This window comes from Polistes fuscatus, unplaced genomic scaffold, assembly GCF_010416935.1.
Source record: "Polistes fuscatus isolate 324 unplaced genomic scaffold, CU_Pfus_HIC Scaffold3, whole genome shotgun sequence".
Classification (NCBI taxonomy): Eukaryota; Metazoa; Arthropoda; class Insecta; order Hymenoptera; family Vespidae; genus Polistes; species Polistes fuscatus.
Genome location: NW_025113107.1, coordinates 14,282,601 through 14,309,100, shown reverse-complemented (window position 1 = coordinate 14,309,100; position 26,500 = coordinate 14,282,601). Strand labels below are relative to the sequence as shown.

The 26,500-nt window shown below is 34.2% G+C and overlaps 3 protein-coding genes and 2 long non-coding RNA genes across 16 annotated transcripts; 3 read left to right on the top strand and 2 right to left on the bottom strand.

The window, feature by feature from the left end:
- On the top strand, window positions 1-5,918 carry LOC122520110. Of its 2 annotated transcripts, none has more exons than XR_006304441.1 (3): window positions 1-75; window positions 5,270-5,706; window positions 5,837-5,918. It is a non-coding gene; the product is annotated as an uncharacterized LOC122520110 (long non-coding RNA). The 2 variants fall into 2 exon arrangements; XR_006304440.1 differs by lacking the exon at window positions 1-75 and adding an exon at window positions 397-476.
- LOC122520105 lies at window positions 371-23,767 on the bottom strand. 7 transcript variants are annotated; one of them, XM_043640065.1, is made up of 6 exons: window positions 23,676-23,767; window positions 23,431-23,597; window positions 22,984-23,100; window positions 3,812-4,219; window positions 2,885-3,639; window positions 371-2,799 (listed from the first exon to the last, which is right to left on the bottom strand). In XM_043640065.1, the coding sequence occupies exons 4-6, from the start codon at window positions 4,217-4,219 to the stop codon at window positions 1,179-1,181; spliced, it is 2,784 nt and encodes a 927-aa protein (XP_043496000.1). In that variant the 5' UTR covers window positions 22,984-23,100; window positions 23,431-23,597; window positions 23,676-23,767; the 3' UTR covers window positions 371-1,178. The 7 variants fall into 7 exon arrangements, with proteins under 7 accessions (XP_043496000.1, XP_043495998.1, XP_043495997.1 ...); XM_043640063.1 differs by lacking the exons at window positions 22,984-23,100; window positions 23,431-23,597; window positions 23,676-23,767 and adding an exon at window positions 20,425-21,224; XM_043640062.1 differs by lacking the exons at window positions 22,984-23,100; window positions 23,431-23,597; window positions 23,676-23,767 and adding an exon at window positions 16,918-17,553.
- Window positions 6,006-9,790, top strand: LOC122520111. Its single transcript, XR_006304442.1, has 2 exons — window positions 6,006-6,066; window positions 9,404-9,790. It is a non-coding gene; the product is annotated as an uncharacterized LOC122520111 (long non-coding RNA).
- On the top strand, window positions 21,452-23,851 carry LOC122520109 (UPF0605 protein CG18335-like). The gene is made up of 7 exons (XM_043640093.1): window positions 21,452-22,175; window positions 22,288-22,426; window positions 22,548-22,644; window positions 22,705-22,880; window positions 22,959-23,121; window positions 23,475-23,712; window positions 23,782-23,851. The coding sequence occupies exons 1-7, from the start codon at window positions 22,123-22,125 to the stop codon at window positions 23,849-23,851; spliced, it is 936 nt and encodes a 311-aa protein (XP_043496028.1). The 5' UTR covers window positions 21,452-22,122.
- LOC122520107 (kynurenine aminotransferase) lies at window positions 23,839-26,500 on the bottom strand. Of its 5 annotated transcripts, none has more exons than XM_043640088.1 (8): window positions 26,178-26,500; window positions 25,687-25,829; window positions 25,461-25,611; window positions 25,164-25,400; window positions 24,797-25,040; window positions 24,558-24,724; window positions 24,123-24,473; window positions 23,839-24,046 (listed from the first exon to the last, which is right to left on the bottom strand). In XM_043640088.1, the coding sequence occupies exons 2-8, from the start codon at window positions 25,827-25,829 to the stop codon at window positions 23,987-23,989; spliced, it is 1,353 nt and encodes a 450-aa protein (XP_043496023.1). In that variant the 5' UTR covers window positions 26,178-26,500; the 3' UTR covers window positions 23,839-23,986. The 5 variants fall into 5 exon arrangements, with proteins under 5 accessions (XP_043496023.1, XP_043496024.1, XP_043496025.1 ...); XM_043640089.1 differs by lacking the exon at window positions 26,178-26,500 and adding an exon at window positions 26,069-26,167; XM_043640090.1 differs by lacking the exon at window positions 26,178-26,500 and adding an exon at window positions 26,041-26,133.

The window sequence follows — 26,500 nt, the reverse complement described above, 5'->3', positions numbered from 1 at the left end:
TGCGTGTTACTCTCCTGCCATCCAAATTTTACTGCTGTTTTAACCAGTGCTACCAACAATCGAATGAACAAGCGTGTAAGAAAAATCTTTACAATTATTTCTTTTCTAATATAAATAATGAAAAACATATTGCGATTCTTTAGAATATTTATTTCTATTACGGGAATAATATATTGTCTATATATTATAATTATATGAAAAATTTTCGAATTCCACTAGTATGGTAACTTTAACGATAGTTGGCGCATCTGTCGATACCTCGGCAAGTCAACTAACGAACATACGAAGACAGTGTATTCTCTCTCTCTCTTTTTCTTTCTCTCTCTAAAACGATTTTATAAAATTATATACAATTAAAGTAAATAACAAATTTATAATACGATAATTTAATGTAATATTTATATATAATTCAATCTTTTTTCATGTTGCATGCAAACAACAGGCGCCATCTTTTTAATTTTTAATTGATAAGATAGGTAATAAACTAATAATTTATTAATTTCTTTTAACAAGTATTTATAGTGTAATTTAAACATTTATTTAACTTCTCCTGTGTGTACATTTGAAAATTGATTTGAAAATTTCATCCTCTCTATAGCGTTCATATTTTTTCAAGATATGGAATTAGAAATGACACCGAGATAATATCGGATATTACTTGTATTTGAATTGAATATTATAGAAAATCTGTCGAAAAGTGCAATATTTATGACGCTATCAAGTCGTAGTTTGGTTGGTTCAATTTTAAACAAATTGTTCTCTTTTTTAATATTATTATTATTATCATTATTATTATTGTTCTTAAAGCTAGCAGAAATAGAAAAAACAAAAGGAGACAAAAGAGATGTTTTAGCGTACACATATAAATACTTCTCTTTCAATTGAACTATTACAATATAAAAGTAACTAGAATTTTTTTGTTTACAATTATACAGAATACCATAGGGTATATTTTAATAATAGTAGATAATCCATTAAATATCTCTAAAAATCGTTTAACAACGTACGGAACATATCGAGAATATTAGTTATACACACATATACACAAACAAATCTGCAAGCATATTTAATAGCTTTGCAACGTGGTCGATATTTGAAAAATCTAGAATAATTTAAGATATTCTTGTCTTATGTTAGTCGTGAATAGTATGGCTTTTATAAAAGCGTTTAATTTATCATCAGACGAACGGGCCGGTCCAATGTCTTACGTGCGTCGTTGCTGTCGCGTTGGATGTCGAGGCATTGTGTTTTTCTAAAATTGCCGTTGCTTTGATCTTATTCTTATATTTAACGTCTTTAGGTTTGAGCATACTCTTATGATTGCTTAATAATCTCGAGGGTGTTAATATGGATTTGTTGCTCAGACCCGTTGCCTCCAAGAAATTATCGTAACCAGTATTCGCATTACTGGTAGCAGTCGTAACATGATTATTATTGTCTTTGGTCAGCGAGTTATTAGTTTCATTTTGATTAACAGCAACTACGAGATGATTATTACCGAGCCGTTCGGATCCATCGGCTTCCGGCCGATTTGGATCATCCGAAAGATCGCATTCGTCGAGGTTAAATTCCTCAAAGTTTTGCCTTATGTCGAATTCTTGGCCGAATTCCGCGCGAACGTGTCTCTCCTTCGGTTTACTACGTTCCTTAGATCGTTCCTCATTTTCTCCGCCAATTTTAAATTCCTCAAAGTGTCGCACTATGTTCGTAACCCTTGGAATTTTACGCGATCGATGGACTACATTCTTCTCGTTTGAATGACGAGCTTGAAAGGACGATCTAACGTTGTTGAATCTGTTTTTCCAAAAATTACCATCCTCGTTGTTTCCCACATTTTTCGTAGGCGCCTCGTCAAAGTTTAAATTTTTAACAGACGACTTGGTGATCGATGAAGATTCGATCGGCGAACCGATAAGAGCAAATATCTTCTTCCCGTGTCCGGCGGAATTGACCTCTGACAATTTCTTCCTAGTTTCGTCTATCAAAAAGGACGGACTCGGTATTTTCTTCAATATCAATGTATTATTTCGAAATTGTGGCTTAGGCGGTAAAGCTGGCGGAGTTTTAGTCGTTGGCAACACAACTTCCGGCAACGACTCGATGTCCTCGTAGTCAAGATTTTTAGCTATGGTCAAACGTTTCGTCGACATCTGCAAACAAGTTTTCTCTTCGATTCTTTCCATTCTAAGAGGTGGGCTCACCGATTGAATCGGTATTTTTGGCTTTTGCGTCGAGGAGACAAGGTTTGGATTTGTAGTTTCTTCTGGCTCGACCTTTGGTTCTATGATTACGATCGGTATAACTTTTGGTTCTTCGGAATCATCAACGAGAACAGATTCTACGGTAGAACCGACTACTTCGTTGGGATCAACAGGATGAGTTATTCTCATGCCATATTCGTCCTCGGAAGTTGTTGCCTCGAAACTGGCAATGTTCATCGATCTTTGATCACTAAAATCACCACTGAGAGTCTCCTTTTCCATCAATCCTTCTTCAGAATTTTTCCTTTCCATTTCCGAACCAACCGACTCGATATCAGACAATCTGGCTGGTTGAAATCTCACTGTCCTACCTCGGTGTTTAAATCTCCTCGGTACAGAAAGAACGCGATCTTCGTCTTCCATATCCCTCAAAAGAATTTGATTGACACATTCAAGGACGGAATTATGATTACTGTTCGGCCGATACGAAGTATGCCTAAAAACGTCGTCGTTATTTTTATCTTCGTCAGGATCGCTATACCAATTCCCACTGGTCTCTTCTGTATTCTGTTCATCCGTTGTCTCGACTTCGATCGAACTGCAGGATAAAGATAGAAGAAAACGTTAGATATAAATTACGTGAGACGAATAGAAATAATAAATATCATCGTTATAATACTTACGTATCGTTATTGTTATTAGTATAATCCTGACAAGTTTCGGGCACGACTATCCCATTAGAATGTTCCAAATTTTTCACATTATTCTCATTGCACGAATTAACGTATATCGGTTCCTGTTCCTTTTCTTCGTCCTCCGAAACAAAATTACAATCCATACCATCGTCCTTGCTTTCAGTTCTTATTATATTTGTACACACTAACGAGCCCTTAATCGAACTTTTTAGCGATTTCGTTCTACCCATTGAAGCTTTCTTCTTCGTCGAATTAAAGGCAACGTCACCGACCATCAACATTTCTCCTTCGTTATCGTCACTGATATTTTCGTTGTATTCGTCATCCTCATCTTCTTCTGCCTTATCATCATCCAAATCGTTCTTATCCTCATCGAATATCATAGTAGTCTCATTTTCACTATCCGTTACCGTTGTTGGTGTACACCTATTCGACTTGTTCAAAGTTGAACCTGGAGATACATCCGTACTCTCCCCCTCGCAAAATCCTTCCGTACTGATCAACGAAGGGCTACCTTCCGTTGTGGTAGTAACGATAGATGCATCGGTATTTTCGCTACTCGTCAAACTCGTCTTGGAGACGTCGCTACCCGTAAAACTGTAAGTCTTCTTGATCCTACGATCCAAGTTTTCCAATGCGACTGGTATTTCCTCGGAAGAATCGAGCTTCGTGATGATTTCACACTTGAGATTCTCGATCTCTTTACTGAGATCATCGTCGTCTTGTCTCGAATCGATTTCATTCTAAACATTTCAAACCAGAATTATCGTTTCTAAATCAAACTTATACAGGGGGTGGCCCGAAAGTTCCTAAATCATAAGTACATACTACCAAAACGAAAGTATTTAAGAACTTTTCTTGCCCCCCCCCACACCCTGTAGAAATAATAATAATTAAAAGTATTGAACTCGTTACCTCGAGTTTTTCAGTCTTCTCCAACGAAGAATTCTTATCAACGTTAGGACCAAAGTTGACCTTAATCGCCGTCGATCTTCCTAATATCTGCTCGCGTTTGGATTTGATATAATTTTTGGTGTAACGTCTTAACCTAGCGATCTCCAACTGTTGATTCCTAATAACGTTGTCCTTTTCACATAATACCTGTCTAATCGACTTTTGTTCTTGCTTTAATCGGGCTTCCAAGATCAATAGAGCACGGAGAATTCGTGATAACTGTTGATCCCTTAAGGTCCTTTCCGATTCGTAACTTGCGGTACGGTTGTCCAATTCTCTCACCAAATCTCGACATCTTTTCGTCGCGGCTTTTAATGTTTCTTGAGTATGAGCTAACTCTTCTTTTAAGGTTCGAACTTCGGTTTCCATCTGAAAGATATTGAAATATTTTTCGTCAACAACAAAATATCTGACATGTATATATTTAATCTCTAAATGATCTTAAATATCGCGCGTGTACGTAAAAATTCGTGAAATTTAATCGAAATTACATTATCGATTTGAAATCACTAGATCTTCGACGAGCTATCAAGAAAGATAGAACAATTGTATACTCGTGTATAACAGGGAATAGATCGGAACGTGTGAGAAGTAACACATTTGTGTCGCACGCGTCAACACAAACGAGTAATCACGAGAATTGAACTTTCCTGCTATGGAATCCGGGCAAACGCTTACGTGGCAGGAAGCGATCCACGAAACTTTGACGACTCTTTGAGTTTTAATTACAACCTATTTATGCACACATATTATATATCTGTACATATACATGAAACTTCTGTATATTTACAAACAATATTTGATGCAATCTAACGGTATTAACTAGATTCATCGTTCGATCCACTTTTCTTTCAGCGAAAGTGCACAGCTGTTCGTTTTTTTCTGAATGAAAAGCACATATTTGTTAGATGTAAAGGAAAGGATTCAAATATTTACCGACGGTTAACTACGATTTTGATATAATGATCGATTTCAAAATAAATCTGACGTTTGTATCATGTTATAATATAGAAATTTGTTCGTGGAATATCTCGCGATGGCACCGGTGCACCGGTGCAATCAATGAGTTTCGAAACGGGGTCATTCGCGATAAACGTTATAAGGCCATTGGTCAATTTTTCGAGGAAATCAGGGACGATGTAAATGCGTCATGTTGCGTTAAACCGATAATGCATTGGAAGTATTACATCGACTCAACGTTATTTTAATTGACATTCCAAGCGATTCGTTTGCCGATAAAATCAATGTAATTAGCGTTCGATAAATTAATCGCTGTTTGCATCCCAACTAACGAGATGAATAAATCTTTAGCAAAAGAGAAAGAGAGAGAGAGAAAGAGAGATAAATTCGCATTCGAATATTATTGGAATATTTTCCCTCCCTTTTTTTCCATTGTTCAAACAAATTTGTTTTTTTCAGGAGAAAATTCACCGTGTGTGCCCAGAGATATAAAAGAAAAGAAACACATTTTTGTATGTTCACCTTGATGTCTTCGAGTTTGGAAGGAAAAGAAGACGATCGCACGATCTCGTTCCCTTCGATTTGAATAAAATTTCAAAAGAAGGATCGGCTAAAATAATGCGAGCCTGCCGCACGCATCGATCGAATTTCATCCGATTTCGAAGCGACACGACATTCTGCCGTCGGCACTCGTCCTCGGCACTCGTCCTCGGCACATTCGTCGCGCGACTCGTCTCCTTCGGCCTCGAGGAGCACTAATAAAACCTGGCTATGTGCACGCACGTGTGTGTGTGTATATATATGAGAGAGGGCAAAAGATAGGACGCCGGTCAGTTTACCCAACGAAACACGAAGGTCCTCGAGGAGAGCCGAACTTCCTCGAGAATTCTTTGAATGTTAGTAGAACCGGACGAACGAATTCTTTCTTTTATTCGTCTCACACATAACGCACTACGAACTAATATTTCTATCTTTCTCGAGGTATCTTTATTTCTTTTTCTATTTTCGTTTCTATTTCTTCCAAAGTTTCGCCTCGAACGCCGCTGTTGCTGCTGCTGCTGTTGCTGACATATTCTTTGTCCCCGGCGCAGGCGCGCACGCGAGTCCATGCAAAAGAAGAAAGAGAGGGAAGAAGAGGAACGACGAAAAGCAACGGAATCGCACGAATCCTGTGGAGGAACTACTCGCGCGACCACTCGACTCGCTCAAGAAAGAGTAAGAGTGGGACATATCCCACTCCGGGGTGGGAGAGACAGGTAAATGTTGGAAAAAGAGGGGATTCGAGGGACGCGGTGAGTCCCGATAAAGGCCAGCAGAGAGGTGAGACGACTGCACGCGCGGTTAGGCGAGGCCAACCGAAGCTAACTTACAGTAGCGAATAGAAATGGCTTGCATTCACGCTATCTCCCACCCCTCCCCCTATTTTTTCATCGAATTTACATTTTCTCTTTTCTTTTCCTCACTTTTAATCTTCTTCTTCTTCTTCTTCTTCTTCTTCTTTCGATTCTATTTAGCGTTTCAATTATTGTCCTAGCAAATTGTTAATAATACTATGATTCTAAATGTTAAGTTCAATGACTTCGTTGTCATCGCCATTTTATTATCTCTACGAAAATAAAAGGAATTTTTAATAAAATAGAAAAGAGACTTGGTCGAGTGGACAAGAAAGTTCTCGCGCTACGTAATATAGGCCATTTTTGTTGACCGCTGTAAGGTTCTGTTAGGTGGTATAGTTTGGCCTGACTTGGCCTGGCATACTTTTTACGATACAGTCGTCGTCGTCGTCGTTTTCTTTCTTTCTTTCTTTCTTTCGAAAAGGATGTTGCACGTTCAACTTCGTCTAACAAAAACGAATAACTCATTGGTCGTATCGTAACAATTGTTCCTAATGCAAATTTGTTTTTCTTTATATAAATGTCCTCGGTGTATTTGAATTACACCATCGTTCATGGTAATCGTTATGAACAACGCATATCGTCCATCCGGTTTATTTACTACACCTAATATGCTTTGTGTGTGATCAGCTTCCTTGTTATACTGTCTACACATTAAAAATGCATGCATACTTTTATGGGGAAACCTAACACTCCTTTAGACACCGCAATATTCTTTGTATCAAAATCACGAAGGAACGATCAAGGAACGAACGATCGTCGAAAAGTTATACTTTTCGTTATTTCATAATAGATTATGCTAATTTTTTGTCTATAGCTTATATGACATCAGCTGATCGAATACGAGATATTTTAATATTGCTACTTTATTATCCCGTTTATATTTGTATATTCTCACAGTTTCACGTAGTAATGCTCGTTGAATTTATTTATAGAAAATTATCCTATCATTGTTAAGTAACACACAATGAATCTCAACACCACTCGTGAATTCGATCGTTTTCTTCCTTTCCTTCTCTTTCCACGATAACGTCAAATCGATTTATTAACTCCGTTACCTTAGAAACTCGTTACTTGCAAGATCCCAGTCTCTTAATATGGAATTTGTAGTCGATAACCGTTATCACGATGCACGAATAGCTAGTTGGTGAACAATACTAGAGAAAACAAGAAAAATAGAAAGAAAGAAAGAGAAGGAGAGAGAGAGAGAGAGAGAGAGAGAATAGAGTAAAAAGAAGGGGAAGGTAAGCTTACCGCCTGCGTGTAATCGAGCCAAAGCTTCGAATCGATTTTCTTTCTGCACGACATCCTTGATACAATTTTGATTTCCTTTTTCTCCTTTAAACTTATCACAAACACTTCTTCACACAATAAAATAGTTCAAAACTTTTCGTAAAAAGAGATATTTCTTTCTAATTCAATTGTTATCTAGAGTACACAAAATTTGGTTTTCTCTTTTATTTTCGACTTTGACCCCTTTTTTATTTGTTCTTTTTTTAAAACACGTAACAAGATCGATAAGAAACTTAGTTTAAACGTCGAAACATCGTACACGTTACGTACGAATCGTAACATTTTTTCTTTTCGTTTAGTTTGAATCTTTGGTAAATAAAATTAGAAATATAGAGAACCGAGCCGCCAATGGTTGTTGTTGACCGTTGTAGTTGTGGTTCCATGGTCAATTCGTGCGGCACGATTTCCCAAGGGTAAGAAGATCGACGGGTTCGATAGTTTCATGGATCGTCGATAAACTTTACGCTTCCAATATTCTCTAATCTTAACTCATTCCGCTTACCCGGGATACTTGTTATCGTTTACGTCAAGGAAATAAGAAAAATTTCCGAGTATATGAAGATACGTTTGGAAACGTGATTTCGTGTACGGAAAAAAAAAGGCGAAGCGAAAGAGAAAGGAAGAGAAGAAGCTTAGATTCTCCGTATACAACTATATCTATATATATATATACTTGCAAATATGTTCTAGTTTATGTATTTGAGGAAGCAAATAGATTCGACAATTTTATTACGATCGGAGAAACGAAAAGAGATGATCCTCCTCCTCCTCCCTTCTTCTTCTTCTTCTTCTTCTTCTTCTCTCGCGCGCGTTGCACCGTTCAAAGTTAAATTAATTTACGAGGAGGAGCAAGGTCGTCGTGAACTCCGGGGGATACGAGGTTCAAGTAGCTTGCCAAGCTTGCTATCTGGTGTTAATTGGCTAGAATTAATTAGTAACGGCGACGATACGGAAGATGATGTGTAGCGGTATCACGTCCAATGGAACGTACATTTTTCTAATACACTCTCTTTAGGTATCTTCGTGGAATCATTAACGAGTTCTAGTCGATATCATCCAGGTTATATACGCGAATATACATGTGCGTTACGTGTAGGTGTATTCATTGAGTCGTTATTAAGACTCTTGTTACATGATCCGCGAGAAAATTGATTATCACTAAATGATAGTATATCTACACACTTTGTAATTTTGTTATAACACCTTCATATATATATATTTATTTTTATTTATTTTTATTTTATTATTTTATATATTTTATTTTATTTATTTTTATTTTTGTTATAACACCTTCATATATATATATATATTTATTTTTATTTATTTTTATTTATTTTTATTTTATTATTTTATTATTTTATATATTTTATTTTATTTATTTTTATTTGTATTTTTATCACCGATTACGCGTTATCCCATTACGTTTACACGAATCACTCGATCGATGACATTAACAAGAACACGATGATTCAGCGATACAAATTATTATTATTATTATCTTTCTTTTTCTATGTTAAAGGAGATCAAGAATTTTCATTACAGTCACTTTTTGATAGCTCTAGACAGAAAACGTAAAGTAATCTATCGAGCAACTGAAGAGCACACGGTGAGTCTACACGATTTATGAAAAGAAACATCGTACTGTTCGTTCTCGTCTGACCAGCCACTTTCCTTATCTCCTTAGTCTCCAATGCGATAAGGATAAAGTTGCTCGTTGCTGACGTTAGAGTTCTCTTTTACTCTCTCTCTCTCTTTTCTTCTCTCTCTCTTTCTCGTTTAAATTCTCTCTTTTATTTCCCTTTCTCCAAAATTGCACATACTTTCTCCTCGTAATCTTTTTTCCTCGTTCTCGTAATATTCATAAATCTAATCTGAAGATAATAATTTTTGGTTTCGAGTGTTTTAGGATAAACAAGGATCTACAGGATCGAATGAACTAACTGCCGAGAATCGTTGAATATGTCGTCTTTTTTAATCCTCCATTGTATTTATAAAACGATATCGTCGTGTACAAACGTATGTACACAGTAACATATGGCCCAACAACGGTTGGGAGAAGAAAGAAGAATAATCGATAGAGTTTCCTGATAACGGCTTACAACGTGACTGAAAATTGTCTCGGCTGATTGTTACCTACGATCGTGTTCTAACTATCGGTTTAAAGGAAGGAAATACGTAACCGCAATGAATACGACGTTAGCACGATAGAACAAACAATGAATTACGCTTAACTATGAGAGACTTTATTAAACTTACATATATGTATTTATGCATATATGTATCTACCAAGGAAGAGATAACTTTCAAACTCGTGGAAATATTTTAGTTTATTCTTTTTAACGTCTTATTTTAATATTCAAATCCTTTTTTTATTAACCTCGAGATAACGTCTATATAATTTCAACGAAAAACAATGTACACGTCAATAGTTTAATCTTATTATCTTAGAAATGAATTTTGTCAATAATTATGAGAGTGGTCTCAATCAAAATTACAAAAAAAATAATAAGTTTATTAGTTATTTAACAGCACATTATTTGAAACTAAATGAATTCAATGTAATTTTCACGATATTGTCAAAAATGAATCGTTAGATAATGTTTGTTTTATTTCAATATTATATAGAATTCATTTAATGTTCAAATGTTCAAAGAAATATATGACTTAGACCACTTTCATCATAATTATGGGCACAATTGTTCTTATTGTAAGGAACAGGCTTATTTCATCGAACAATATAAATTATCGTTTTATTTTTTTAACACGTAATAATGTTTATCAACGACGCAACCTTTTTTTTATAGCATATTTTTTAATATTCCCTTGCATATAGATCTTATTTCTTGCGCAATGATCAATGACAGTAGGTGGATTTATTTTTAAAATTCCGATGGATCTTGTGCACGCACAATAACATCTTCTACGTATAGTGATCGTGTATCAAAGAGAAGACAAAGATTCTCGTCCCGTTTACGTATACAACCGTAAATATTACCGATACTGGGTCAATGAAAATATCGAGATGCTTATGTTAAATTTATTTCTCTCTCTCTCTCTCTGCCCCCCCCTTTTTCTTTGTGGAAATGTCAAGAAGAAGATAAGCAAATATGTGCGACGATTATTCTCATCTTTGTAATTTAACGATGCTTGAGAAATTTGTTCAAACTAACAATAAGTACTCGGTTTTTGAATCTGCTTACAATCGTATCATCCATCATTGTTAAAAAGATTCAAATTGGCACTAATGTGATTTGCTATAAGAAATATTAGAAAATATGAGAGAAACTCGTTATAATATTATATTCGAGCTGAACAAATCCACCATCCACTTCCTTTGCCAACTATAGTGACAATTTGTGTGAAAACTATTTGACTACGTAGAGGATTTATTTACCGAGTTAGCCAGCAACTTCTTAGAGTGTTACGCTTTCTTGAATCTCTTATAGTTTCTTAGCGACAATTTCGCATAATATAATCGTCGAGGAAAGCATGTAGCGCTTTTAGAATTTGCGTTCCATGCGTCGTAAAGAGAAAAATAACATTAATGCATAAAAGAGAGAAAACTTTAATCGATAATAAAGATAACAGGTAAAGATATACCGAGAGATATCCGTTAAACTGGGACATGGTCAATTTTACACATAAGTTTCCTTAATTGATTCTCGTTAAAAAATAAACCTAACATGATTTGTGTATGTGTGTGTGTGTGTGTGATCGAGAAGTTTGTTAACAATTTCTAAAGTAAATAGTCAAACATAACGATCGAGTATCGAATTAGTTTTATTATCAGGTTTATTCTTTTGATATTGGTCTACGCACTTATCTTAATTACGTGATTTATACTATTTTCACATTGAGCCGTGTATTGAAAGTAGATAAAAATAGCACGCGAGGTGGTTGATAATTTCATTAGATTAAAATTAGATAGAATGGAATGCGGTAACAAAAGAAATATTAAGACGTCGACCTACTTCTTTCCAATCGAACACGAAATGCGCTAATCTTATTCGCGTGTATGTGTATGTGTGTGTGTGTTAAAGCGTGTAAGTAACCACATGTAAACGCGTACTTACATATTTCATTAAACGAATTGAACAAATATGTGAAACTTTCGAAGAAAGTTCAAGGCGGATTTTCAGCGAGCATACGCGTTATAAGCGAAATATAACGCGTGCTCTCGTGGAGTTTATATGCAAGCTGCCTTTTCTTGCTAGATTATTATATCCATGCGGAGAGGGCGAGGGCGAGGGCGAGGGCGAGGGAAAGGGAGAGGAAAAGAGTGACGCACCGGAGCGTGGAGAACGCACGACAAAAATACAAACGACGGACCTAGTTTTCGCAATTACAACCGATATGGAGCGAAAGTTACTTCTTGCTATTTCTTTATTTATTTCTTTCTTTCTTTCTTTTACATTCTATTATATTTTCTAAGCAAATATTTATATATATATATATGTATATATATAACTTTCCTATTTTAGGAAAATGTAAAATTATATTTGGCAACGTTATTATTTGCGTGTATTGATTACGATAAAATGTAAATCGGGGCATGGCAAACTTTTACGAGCCAAGAAGACCCACTTTCGAGGACGACGCTCGAAAGTATAATTACTGTAAGAGAATTGATCGATAATAAGCAATTGGAAATAAATTTGATGTATATTATATATATAGAAGACTAACGAGAGTATAGACAATAATTAAATATCACAAATATTTATTCTCGTATATGATTTCATTAATCATCAAATTTAATCATTGATTTTCGATCAATGATTCTCGATCTAAAATCAAATGGGGGGAAACACAACATACGCGAGAGGAGTGTTCCTTCTCGTATTTAAAATATTTTAATTTGAAAATGTTTAGATAGAATCTCGCGATGATCGATTAGTCGAAAATTCGCGCGTGTATCGATGATGCGCATGCCACGAAACTCAGGTTTGTTAGTTTGAACGCGTGCCACTCGCATTCTGTTCTCCGGATACACGCGTGGCATTACGTCTGCGCCAGTTAACGACGACGACGACAACGACGACGACAACAACGACCAAGAAGAGGAAGAGGAAGAGGAAGACGAAGACGAAGACGAAAACTATGACGAGAGGAACGACGATAATAAACGGCGGTATCAACGACGATGGAAAGGCGCGACGACGACGCAAGTCTTTGAACCCCCCCCTCAGACACCCCCCCGACACTTTTGCGTGCACACCTTCTTCTCACTTTGCTTGCCTTGTTAACAGATTGACTGTTATAGTGATCATCCGTGATCATCGTCTTCCTCTTTTGCCTAAATTTTCTTTCGATCATCGATGCTAACTCTAGTTGATTTTATTTGTTTCAATTTGTTAACGTACGATGTCATCGAATAATCAACATTTATGGCTAATGCTAATAAAAACTGTTGTATGCAATTTGTATTCCTAATTGTTTATCTAAATTATTTTGTTTTTTTGTTTATAAAAAATATTATATATCGGGGGTCTTCTATGTTGCAATTCAATTTATAGGAATGTAAATTCAAAATATGCATCGATATAATAATTCTTTTGTTTTCTTTTAATCGTGGGAAATTTATGACAAATAGTATTACGTTAAATATCATCTTTTTTAAATATTTTTATTACTATTCGATGAAATAACTGAAAGGGTTTTTCGATTCGATCAAATATACGTCGACAGACACGATGAATGATTTAATGATAAATGATAATAAAAAGAAAAAGGAAAAGAAAAAATGGCGAATTCGAATTCGAATCGAATCGAGTACGGGGCCAACGCCCTTGAACTCGATCGCCGTGACAATAGAGAACGTTTGCGCATATATTTCTAAAGAAAGTTTCAGCCGTCCGGTTTTGCGCGCGCGTAGGCGTCTCTTTGTTCCGCAAATGTGTGCGCAAGCTCTAATATTATTTTCTCTAGGTAATATACTATAAGTACACATAGAAATACAGGGATAACAAAAAGTTAAAGATGTTGTTTTTAAAAAATCCTATCAAAAGAAAATATACAAATTATACGAAAAATTATGTTTCCATCGAGCACGATGATAACGAAACGTTTAAATTGAAACGAAACACAACAGTATCCCGTTAATTCTGTTCTTCCCTTGTAAGAGGTGTCCGATTTCACTCGTAAATCTGTGCTTTTGCATAACGCGAATTAGATCGTTGTATATTAGGCTATTACGTTGCATAAACGATGAGAAGTCGCCATTGGATGCAATTACATCTTTCTGGTATGAGATACTTCAATGATGTCAGATTCAGCTTTACTATCGTTATATCTCGATACGTAATGAATATTAGTAGAGAAATTGAAAAATTAAGTTCAAATTTGAAAATAAAATATTCAAACTAGGAACTATAAAGAATTTAGTGTTTTGTGACTTACGATTTAATTGAAAAAATGTTGTATTTTGTTTTTAACCGTATGTTTGTTGCTTTGAACCAATACTACTATACTACTATTATAGAATCATTATACTTTTATCTACTATATTTTCTTTTTACTTTTATCTACTTTCTATGCGTTGCTACTATTATAATGATAAGTTTAATAATAATTACATAATTTTAATTTCCGTTTTGTTTCACTTATATATTATATTGTACTACACTGTGTAATTAATGGCCTTTAGAGGGAGCCTAGGCTCTAAGGATCAATAAAATATTATTAAATAAATAAATAAATAAAATAGGTTTAAATATAAAATAATAGCAAAGGGATAGCATAAGGTGTATAGGATTACTAAAAAAATAATTGACATTTTATATTTGACGAACCCTCCTCTTCTCTCCGTCTTGCGGAGAAGTCGAAGAAACAAACGATTTGCGCAAACGTCTTGATCGTTACTCTACCAGGCTAACAGAAGTTGGTAGCACGAAGTATAAGCTCACACACGAGAATACTACTGCGTTAGTAGATTCGCGCGTGCTCTTTCGTGTCTCTCTTTTACACTCGCCGGGCATCCACGTGGCTAACAACTGTTGACACACGCGTGTGCTTGCTTCCCCATGTGCTCGAGAGATTCCTCTCCGATTATCGAAGAAAAAACCTTCTCCTCGTCATTCCTCCTCCTTACACCTGAACTACCTTCCTTTTTTCTCTCGATAATTTGATCGCAAGAATATTACAATATTCGATTCCAAATTACTATTGTTTACCCTATAATCGTCAAAGAATTATAGATTTTTTATTCAATTATTTTCTTAAAATGCTTTCTATATTATCTTTGTCACCAATTTCATTCGATTCGTTAATACATTCAAACTTTCCTACTTCTATTTATAATTTATTATATGAAATTACTATTGTTTACCTATAATCGTCTAAGAATTATAGATTTTTTATTCGATTATTTTCTTAAAATGCTTTCTATATTATCTTTCGCTGCCACCAACTCAATCATTCGATTCGTTAATACATTCAAACTTTCCTACTTCTATTTATAATTTATTATATGAAGTTGCATCGAATAAATAGATCGAAGGTCGTAATCAACGATACCGAGAACCCATCGTTCGTTTTAATCCCAATCTACCAACTCATAAACTCGTTTAGTCACGCGGACGTTCGCAGATGACACGTCCCCCTCTTCAATGACCCATTCATTCATTCATTCATTCGTTCGTTCGTTAGTTCATTCATGATTTTCTCGGTGAGAAATTTACTTTACTACGGAAATATTCTACAAAGTTAAAGATCTTACAAACTTCGCGTATTTCTTTGGTTTTTTTTTTTCTTTTTTGGTCTTTTACTTCTCCTTTTTTTTTTCCTACGAACAACATTGTCTCCTTACGATCTGCATAATCCACCCTAGTCGTTCATTTAAAAACCCCCCCCCCCACCCAGAGAGAAGAAATGAATAGAACTCAAAGCTTTTTAAGAAGGAAACAGTAAATTTGTGCATCCGTAAGGTCCGTTCGCGTGAGAAGACGACAAATTTTGCGAAAAACCTGGGTAAACGTGTAACGGTCGCTTCGCACGCTATTATCCATCCTCGTTTATGCGATAAACCTGTTTTACGAGAACGATTCAAAAAGCGTACAGGTGACCGTGCCATGCGTACTAATTTCTACTCCCTCGAAAGAGAGTACCGAAACCGACCAAATTTCATCCTTTTATCTCCTTTTTTTTGTCGAATCTTAATCTCTAAACAGATTGACGTTTAATCGTAAAATAAAAGTCATCATTTTGTAGGAACAAACGTAATGCATAATCAACTCATTGCTACAAGTTTTCTTGCTTTCAAAGTGTGTATGCATGTGTGAGTGGCAATTAAAGAATGCTCAGTTCGTTGGTTACTTTTAATTGTTCTTAACGAAGCTAAACGTTGTACGTGGTACCAACGTCGTGTCGTGTAATAATGGATAACGGTTTTGTTAAATTAATGGAACACTCTTACAAATTGATTATACGATTATGCGTAATATATATTAATATATATTATATAAAATAATGATTTTCTCTTTGTGGAGTTATATAAAATATATTACTAATTCAAAATTCGATAGATAATAATATGATGAAAAATGAAACACGATATTGTTACTACCCACAACGATACTATATATAATATCTTACACAATTTTATACTTTCATAATTACATAAGTTGCATGTGCATATGCAAATAAAAGTATACTCGTGATAGATCGGTGCTGCATTATAATATTATAATTATGATTGTATGATAGTATTAGTAATAATAATAATAATAATAATAATAATAATAATATAGTAATATATCTAAGATTAAATAAAAAGAGAAAAAGTAGACGATACTAACGGTATAATAGTTGGCTACAACGAGTTGCACGATCTCAATTAACGATTCGAAATCTCCCCCGGCATTTTCTCTCTCTCTCTCTCTCTCTCTTTCTTTTATTCTCTTTTGTTCTCCGTCTGTCTGTATATATCTTTGTTTCTCTTTTAAAAAGGGGAGAAGCAGGAAGATGGATCAAAGAGCAGATCCAGAGCGGCTCTTCTCTCGACCACCCGTCGACCGGTTTCCGTTTGCGTTTCATTGACTCCTTGAACTTGCGAAGGATTCGCTTATTCCTTCGTCAAATCATCAAAACTTCGAGTTACTCAAACGTAAGTAACCCAATCATTGAAAAAAAAAAGGAAAGCTTCATAGAAAGGAAAAAAAGAATTGAAAGCTTTGGATAAGGGGTTATCTGTATTATTTGTTCTTTAGTTTGTTGTTGTTGTTGTTGTTATTATTTTCTTTATCATAATCAATGAAGTAATTTAATCCGAAGAGAACCGGTCCCCTGTTAATCGAACACTCCCCGACTTGGATGATATCGAATAATGATTTTGCTCGTTTTAACGCGAAATAAAATCATTTTTACGATATAAAAAGAAAATAATGTAATATCGAATTATTCGTGGTTTTTTTATTAACTCACCTTCAATTCGGCATTTCGTCCTGCATCGTGCGAGTGTCGACGATGGAAAGCCGTCACGCTCGAAATTATCGTCGATACGATCATGCGGATTATTTCTTATTCCTTCGATCCTTTTATTATCGATCTTATTGATCACAGATCTCAACGATCGGAGACATTTTCTAACACGTTTGTCAACAACTTAGAAAAGATTGTTGCGATATTCGAACACGTGTTTTTTATATATGACGCGAGTGCACATTTAATTCATCTAATTTAATCGATGAGATACTTTCAGATTAAAAAAGATCGATACTATTAATAGGATCTAGCAACACAAATCACAATAACACGATTATAATACGATGATTGCCAAATATATTTTTCTTTTCTCTTTTATAATAATTTTCTTTTAACGAATTACACCGATTGACAAAAATCACTGATTTACCTCTCGTCAAATTTGCGCTCGTATAATTGATTTGTTCGATTAAAGATAATCCAAAGATAATAGACAAATTTAAAGAGCAATGAGTATTCTAAGAAGAAACTTTAAAAGAGGAATTACGAAACGCAGCTGGCAAAACGTCGAACGACACTGATAGCTCGTGCCTCTCGCGAAAGCTCCCTGCCTTCTCTCAGTCAGTCTTTTCTCCCTCCTCTTTCCTACACCGATCCTTCCTTCCTTCCTTCCTCCCTCTTACACTACCCCTTCTCTTTTTCCTTCATACACCAACCCTTTTCTTTCCCTCGGAATAAATACTCGTCGAGCCGTTCTCATTGGTTCCTAATTTCCCGCTAATTTCGAAAATATTCAAATTTGAATATAATCCAAAATAAAAATATAATAATAATGCAAAAAAAAATATTGATTCCTTGATGGAGGTACAGCAAACTCGAGTTGTCGTCTACGATTCGACATTGAACTGAAAAGAGTTTAATGACCGTTCATTCAATGGAAACGACGACATTTAAAAAATAAAATCATGAAAAGAAAGACGATGAGAGCAAGTTAAAATTAAATTGAAAAGGGCTTTGATGTAAATGTTAGAAAAAGAAAGACTCGTAAAAGATCTATCAGGCACGTGCGCAAGGTACCAGGCACGGTGTGAGTCAGAGAAAGAAATAAAAATAAAGATAAGTCGTTCGTATTTCGTGTGTAACGACTTCGCGTATACGTAAACGGCTTCCTCCTTTTGTTCCCCCATGGCGTAAAAGCACCCGTATAACGTGCCATGCAAGAGAAATATAACCCGAACACAGACAGAAGCTTAATCACAACGTCGAGACATTAGCCTCGAAGGAAGAAGAAGAAGAAAAATAATAAAAATGCATAGAGTAAGTAAACTCGCGACTATTTTCTTTCTAGTTACGCAGCTGGATCGGGGTTTTCAGTATGTGTGTGCGCGCCTTTATGGTGAATAATACAATGAAAGTCACGTATCTCGTATGGTGAACGCAGAGGTGACGAGAGCACGTGCGCCTCTTTACAAAGGGATCGCAAAATGAGTAAGGTAAGGTAAGGTAAGGTACGCTTGTTGTGCGTGATTTCGTAAGACCGTTAATGCATCATTTGATCCCCCCCCCATCACCCCATTCCACCCCTTTATTCAGGATAATGGGCTTAGAGGTTTCTTCTATACAATTTGTTGTCTTCGTCTATTAACCCTTTGTACTGGAGGCCTCTTTCACTGCGGACGAATCAGCAACTCGAGACGATTTTCCGGATATTTTGCTGAATTTCTTCCAGGTATCTTCAAATGATTTCAAAGAAGGACATTCGTTAAACATTAAGCTTTGTATCGTTGTTTTGTGTGCTATTTTATGGAAGCAATTTTCATGATGCAAGAGTATCACGGTAATATGTGGAAAGACGGCCCAGTCTTTCGTCAGATTTGATTCGTTCGTAGCAAATTTCGCAATCCTTCTCAACTCGGTTTATCGGAATTATCGTGTTAAACCGAGCGGTGACCAAGAAGAGAATAACCTTTAGAGTGCAAAGGATTAAACATAAGGCATATTTGTATTATAAAAATTCATGACGTTTTTTTAAGATTAACTGCTATTATTTCTTTCGTATATGAATGTATTATATAAAGTATCCTCTTATCGAGAATAACTATTGCGAAAATGCGACGATCGTGACAGGATGAAATATGTACGTTGAAGAAGTGCGGGTGCTTGGAATGCTGACGGTGAAATGTACAGAATAAGAGAATACTCAGAGACCGTAAACTAGAAATCGCACGCGACGAATACACAACTGTGAGTTGGTATAGGCTACACAACAACCCAACTGGCTATCTATCTACCTACCTACCTACCTACCTACCTACCTATCTACCTACCTAACCATCCAACTACCTAACTCAACTTTTAAGATTGAAACTTGTGGAGCACCGATTTATCACGAAAGGATTCAGAGAATGCGAGAGGTTAAATTATGCTTACGCGATCATTCTTGTCCCTTCCCCCATAGAAATAAATACGTGCTGCTAAACCCATGCTTGGCAACGCATTATACGCGATAATAACATTTCCGGTCGTAGTAGTTGTAGAGAAGCACACAGGGTTCTCGTTAAACAAAGAGTCGAATAAACGAGGGTAGAAAAAGATGAGAGAACACTTGATTATTATTCCACCGGCACGCGCTAAGAGAACAATAACAACAAAATTAAGAAAGAAATCTAAGTGATTGTGTGAAAAAAACAAAGACGTGGACAATCGTTTCTATCTGATCCCCCCCCCACACCGCACCTGGTCAGTTAACCAAGCTTAAGGATTGTTATCTCGATAATCGGTTGCAATCTTCCTGTTTGATATAAATCAAGATTTGATTTTCTTATCTATTAGTGTTAACGAGTTAAAACGCAATTTAACCATCTATGTAATGTTTCATTAATTGTAAGTATTAAACGAATGATGTAATTAGGGGACGGAGTGTTGCTTGCTTATCCAAAATGATAATCAACATCATATCATATAAACGCACGATTTTCTTCACGAATTTTGCGAACCGTTGCACGCACGTTACTTCGATAAGTTACCTTTCCAACGTTCTTTCGTTATCTACGAACGGAGGGGAAGTCATTTCTTTTTTTTTTTTGTTATACCTTTCACAATGTGTGGAAAGCGATACGTAGTTTCACGTAATTTCATTTCAACAAATGTGTATTAAATGTCTCGCGAGAAAATGCATATGATTAAAATCGTTTTCTCTAAATCTTGATATATATTACAATATTTCTATATAACAATTACATTGCATATATATGTGTATGTGTTTGCATTCGTTTTATCACAGTTGATGGGAACAATTATAAGAGATAAGATTCAAAATCATGCGTGAGGTGATATTAAATGAAAATAAAACGCGTTTCATATATATTTTTACGTGAATTTATCGATTTATATATGAAATAGAATTATTAAACATAAAAAAGGAAAGTAAAAGATGTCCAAGTACAAAAAAAAATTATATATAATGTATTATTATTTAAATAATATAAAAAAAATGAAAATCTTTACCTTGGCATTGGTAAAACCGATGGATTCGTAATCCGAATCCACGTAGAAGATGGAATTCGTTTCTCGACGAGGCCACATGTCTCTCGCATAAAATTATTCCCATCGTGCGTTTTGCATCACTAAACTTCCGACTCATTGTCTATCTTTTTAACGCATTATTTACTTATTGTTCACAGTATTGATCCAAGACTCGATTATTAACGACTAGCGATTTCAAATATAAATGATATGAAAAATAAATAGTCGATCCGCAATAACGTAAACGCGATTCTTCGAACAATATTTATCAGATAAGATCGAAATAGATCAACGATTAATGATTTTATTTCATCGATCGTAACAATTAATAATATGAACCTTTAGGTTTTCACAATTTCTTGTTATTTTTGTTGTTTTTTTTTAATGCGTTTGCGAAAAGATTCGCGTACTTGAATAATTGTTAATTATTTCAGTAAAATTTCATAATCTTTATTATAAAATGATTGAGAAAAATACATAGAAGCAACTACTTATAAGTTCTTTCCATGTCCGTAGTCCTACGAAAACTGGAAAGCGAAACGTTGCTCCCACAAACTTCTCCCATTTGTGCACGCAACGTATCCTCCCTACTCTGTCAATGAATATACCCTCTTCCCTTCCCCCTTTTTGTCTCACTCTTTTTATTCTATGTATGTATAGATATATGTGTATGGTGGTGTCACCCTCTTCTTGGCAATCAATTATTAAGTAATTCATTAAATTCGTATTTCATCGAAAATTGTTAGAAAATACGAGTTTGTGCTTATGTTTGTTTGCCAATCGAGATCACATTATTCGTTTTCTTTTCTTTTCTTATATTTCTTTTCTTTTTTTTGTATAATAAAATATAATAAAAAATATAAATATTAATAAATAAAATATTTAATAAAAATAAATATATATATATATATATATATATATATATATATATATATATATATATATATATATATAAATTAATAATAATAAAATATTAAAGAACATTTCTCAAACAATTTCGACGATCAACTTTAATCGATAAGAAAATTTGTAATTGTATCTTTCGTCAAGTTCATATTTTAGATGCGTGATATCAAAGGATAGATTAAAGTATGGAAAATATTATCGCGTGAAGAATTGAAGACGTGAATTATGCTTTCGTGGACTAAAAGATTCGTGTGAACATGCTATCGCAAGGATTGCCTACGGTGTCAACACCTCCACGACTCACAATCAGTCGTGACAGAATCAAACCGGTTTGATTCTTCATTCGTGGCAATAGCAACCGTGAAACAGGATGTCTAAGCAGATAATCATACTATTTAATTTATTTTTACCGTCGTCACAATTAAAAATTGAACATTCTCAATGTAAAAAAAAAAGAGAAAAAAAAATAAAATAAAAAAGAACATGACAACGCATGATTCACGTCCTTAACAATAAAAAAATGCGCGTGAACGTACTATGATTCTCGTGAAAACTTGACCAAACAAATCTTCGCACCCTTTTTATATAGAAATGTAATAACAAAATGTAGTTATGACGACGCCGTTACAAAATTGATGGTGCATCGATAAATGTCGGATAATATGTGAAAAGAAAAAAAGACAAAAAATACAACATTAAATTCCAGTTAAATTAAATTAGAATTAATTTTTGATTGAAACATTTAAAAAAAAAAAATAATAATAATCTACGAATATGACCGTTGGCGTAGAATTGTTAAATACACCAGAACCACATTTAATACCAGGGTAAGGAGTCGTTAACCTCGAAAGAAAAAGAAAAAGAAAAAGACAAATATTTTCCACAAAAATAAGATATATTAGCGAAGAAAAAAGTTGAATGATTTATATTATTTCTTAGATATACCGGTTTTTCTCCTCAATATCGTTATCGATGCGGAGAAACTTATGGAAGTCTCACCCATAAACTTCTTCTCGATCCTTGCGTGAATCATTCGGAAACACTTGTTTTATCGAATCGTGCCACCGACGATTATCAAGTAAAGTTATCTCGGTATTTTTATTCAATGTAATGTGTCATTTCCCTTTTGTTAATATTATACTATTATATTTGTATTAATAAGAGTAACACTAAATTCAAAAATAAATACGCGTATATAGGTGAGCAGACCTCCTAAAAATGACATAGACATCGTCAATTCGCGATTCAAAAGAACAGATCCCGTTTATGCTCATCCAACTATTCCAGGCTACGAAGGTAATTTGCGTGTTTCGATGATCGAACAATAAAAATCAATTATTTCGATCCTTGCAACAGGTTTTGTACCAAATTTCAATGCAAATTGCGGACAAAGATACACGGTACTCGCTACCGAAGGATTAGCCGAATTTGAGAGGCAACAAATTAAAAATAAAGAGGCACTTAATCAACTCGAAACAGTAATTGCTCTACAAAGTGGAAGAAGTGAACCGCGAAATTTGAAAGATCGTTTGGTAATTCGTCAAACTTTCATTGATATATATATATATATGAATCCAAATTTTTATTTGCAACAATAATTGATTATTTAGCTAATCGAAAGTCAATTCAAATTACCTATGATCACCGTTCGTCCCGATTGCGTCGGAGTTATGAGAAACTTGCCGGTCGATGAACAATACGAAGTTCCACGAGATCATGCTCCTTCCCCTTACTTTATGGATAATGTGAATCCTAAAAAATATTTTATTAGCGGCAAGTATTGTTATATATATATAATAAAAAAAAAAGAATAAGAAAAAACAAAATTGAAATTTTTCTTCCAATTTGAATTCGAACAAAAATTAGCGTAATTCGGCTGTTTCGATCTGCGATATTTACCGTTTCTATGGTTCATAATAATTAGTTTAGACAAATTCTATCTTAAAATCAAATTTATAATTATTACTATATTTACATTCGTATATTGTAATTGCGAAATGACTCTTACGAGTAGCGAGAGTCGAATACGCTATGATTTCATTAGACAAACCGTAAGAAGTGCGTAGAAAAAATTGCAATTACAATTTTTTGGCAAAACGAGTGATATTAATTTTTTGTCAATGAAGGATATACTGGACATATTCCATATGGATATGCACACTTTGGAGCAACCAATGTACCTGCAACCAATAGTGCACTTTGTGATTTTACTTCAAATTATCGACATCGGCAAAGCACCGAATGGGCACCTGTAACAATTTCAAAACCTGATCCCCCTCTTCTTATTCAATCGACTGAAATTTATCATAAACACGTTGGTTTGTTACCTAATTATCTTGGTCATGTTCCCGGGAATACATTTAGGTAATTTTAATCTTTATTTTTCTTTCTCTCATTCATTATAATTTCTTTAATAAATATATGTTCTCTTAGATTTGGTAAAACATTTGGTGCTGATACCAAAGATGCAAAGAGATGGCTCCGCGGCGATTTTTCCACATAAATTTTTAATAACATAGCTAATCGACAAGCAAGGGTAACAAATAACATGTACAATTTGTGCATATAATCAAATATTTAACAAAAATTATTCATTTCACAGTATTTCTAAAAAATGTATAAAACGAGAGATTTGTTATCATGATTTTGATTTCCATTCCATCAAAATTTTGGCTGCATTTTCCAAGTTTTCGTCTTTCTGTAAACAAATTCCATTCCACCATTATGTTTTAAATAATGCATTATTATATATGCAATTATAATTAATTAAATACCTTTATAAAGCAATATCGTACAAAGTTCTCGGCTAAGTGTTTGTGTTCGGATGAATAGAAAGCGGATACAGGAATACCTTGAAGACCAACATTCTTAGTCATCCACTTAGTAAATCTATAATCTCTATTATCATCCGTTTCCTCTTCCAATTTAGTCTTTTTCTCTAAAGCTGTCCAATCAGCTATCATAAAGTAACCACCTTCCGGGATAGTAGGCAACATGCCTACATCGCTAAGAAATTTAGCCATATAATCTCGTTTTGGTAATAATTCTTTTGGTAAACTGAAGAAGTAACAGTTGGATTGATCAAATCTTTCCATCTCTTCTTCAAATCCAAGTGCCACGGCTTCCTACTCGTTAAATATTGTTTATACGTTTAATAATTATATCCATGTATATAAATAAAATTTATAATTAATTATATAATATATTACTTGAAGTGGAGTTGAGCAAGTATAAACGACATTTTGGTGTACAATTTGTAAGTTGTACAATAAATTTGCCGGTCCATATGCCCAGCCTATTTTCCAACCGGTGACGCTAAATGATTTGCCTGCAGATCCAATGGTAATAGTGCGCTCATACATACCGGGTAATGATGCTAAAAAAATGATAAAATGCTTATTAAAATCTTGTTACTATAGCAATTTTATTATGTCAATCAAATTATCACCTATTCTAACATGTTCACTGGATCCATAAACAATCCACTCGTAAACTTCATCCGACACAACAAGGGTATTCCACTTTTTAGCAAGATCTGCTATAAATTGTAATTCATCCAATGTATATACTTTCCCAATAGGATTGTTTGGTGTATTGATTACAATTCCTTTTGTCTTTTCATTAAAAAGCTTTTCCAATTCTTTCTTATCGAATGTCCAATCGGCAGAACTAAGTGGACCATTAGTATTTTTCTGTATGGTACAAGTTAAAAAATAACATTCATTAATATAATCAATACAAAAAGAACAATGATAGTTTCTTTATCTATTTATAAAACTGCACCTTAAATTTTATTTTATTACGATTTCACTTACCGGTTTTAAGGGTATGAATCTAGGAATACCGCCAACAATACGAACCATTGGAACATAACAATCATAAAATGGTTCGATTATAATCCACTCGTCACCTGGATTTGTATGACCTTGTAATGCGGTATATAATGCTTCATAAGCTCCAACAGTAACAAGAACTTCATTATTTGGATCCAGCTTACGCTTTAAGAGTTTAGAATATAACTTTGCAATTGCGTTGATTAATCTTGGATGTCCCTGTTAAAATTCAATTGATATTTAAGTATTCGACTTGTATCATATCTATAAAATACTTACAAAACCTCGCGTGTATTGTTGAAGAAGAGGATTTGGGCTGTTTGCGGTAGAAGCTAAAGCTTTTGTAATACTTTCAGGGGCATGAAAGTCTGGAAAACCTTGACCCAAATTTAATGGCTTATACTTTAAAGCAAGTTGAATATATTCAACCCTAAGAAATAAAGTTGTTTTAAATATATATTAAATTGAAATAATTTCAATAATTTATAAAATGTTTGTTAATTACCAGACAGATTTGTCATTGCCCTCAAAACGACTTGGTAAGTCAAATTTCGACATCACAGCAGAATAACTTTGAATAATTCTGAACGTATTAGTATAAGTTGATGATTTGGTTATTATTCTGCATATGCTTTTTCTAGCTAACATCTATAAAAAGATTTTATATTCCAGATAAAAAGTTCTAGACATACATGATATAAAAAACCTACATTACACTTTTTTATTTCTATTTCTTATTTCTTATATTTACATTACCATAATGTGATATTTAAATAAAGTATATATGAAATCTAAATATTATAGTTAATTGGAATTAATAATACACAATTATTTACAAGGAAAATATATGTATATATACATGTAAACTGAGATATCAAAAACTATACTTGAACTTAAATAGTTCCATGAACGAATAATAAACGGACATCGAACGGAATACATTAATGTAAATTGCAAACAAAAATTTAACAAATTAAAAATTCCAATAAAACTTACATAATTGTACGTATGACACCAGTCGTATTTATTCTGGCGGGAAAATTAAGATTATATTCTCACTAACATAACATATGTATCGTACGCGATTCACTTTAAATACTCATCTAAACAGTTCTAAACAATAGATTAAAACTGTAGTTTAATTTTTTAAATCTACTACGAAACTATGGTTTTTAAATGAATATAAATGCTTCTTATCAGTGGAATTATCAAGATGTCTACTTAAAAAGCTACGTTACTAAAGTGGATACATGTAATGCAGAACAACTAGATTAATTATGACTTACAAATATAGTCGCGCAACAAGTTGCTGAAAATAA

What these genes read in the sequence shown, in the direction of transcription:
- LOC122520105 (XM_043640062.1), bottom strand. Translation starts at nt 17,001, where the DNA reads ATGATCGTATCGACGATAATTTCGAGCGTGACGGCTTTCCATCGTCGA. An exon ending in GACGAAATGCCGAATTGAAG is followed by an intron (nt 4,220 to 16,917) that starts GTGAGTTAATAA and finishes AATATCTTTCAG; the next exon opens with ATGGAAACCGAAGTTCGAAC. An exon ending in ACTAATAACAATAACGATAC is followed by an intron (nt 2,800 to 2,884) that starts GTAAGTATTATA and finishes TTTATCCTGCAG; the next exon opens with TTCGATCGAAGTCGAGACAA.
- LOC122520109 (XM_043640093.1), top strand. Translation starts at nt 22,123, where the DNA reads ATGACCGTTGGCGTAGAATTGTTAAATACACCAGAACCACATTTAATA. An exon ending in AACTATTCCAGGCTACGAAG is followed by an intron (nt 22,645 to 22,704) that starts GTAATTTGCGTG and finishes TCCTTGCAACAG; the next exon opens with GTTTTGTACCAAATTTCAAT. An exon ending in GTTCCCGGGAATACATTTAG is followed by an intron (nt 23,713 to 23,781) that starts GTAATTTTAATC and finishes ATGTTCTCTTAG; the next exon opens with ATTTGGTAAAACATTTGGTG.
- LOC122520107 (XM_043640087.1), bottom strand. An exon ending in GGCAATGACAAATCTGTCTG is followed by an intron (nt 25,612 to 25,686) that starts GTAATTAACAAA and finishes TTTATTTCTTAG; the next exon opens with GGTTGAATATATTCAACTTG. An exon ending in CAGTGAACATGTTAGAATAG is followed by an intron (nt 24,725 to 24,796) that starts GTGATAATTTGA and finishes TCATTTTTTTAG; the next exon opens with CATCATTACCCGGTATGTAT.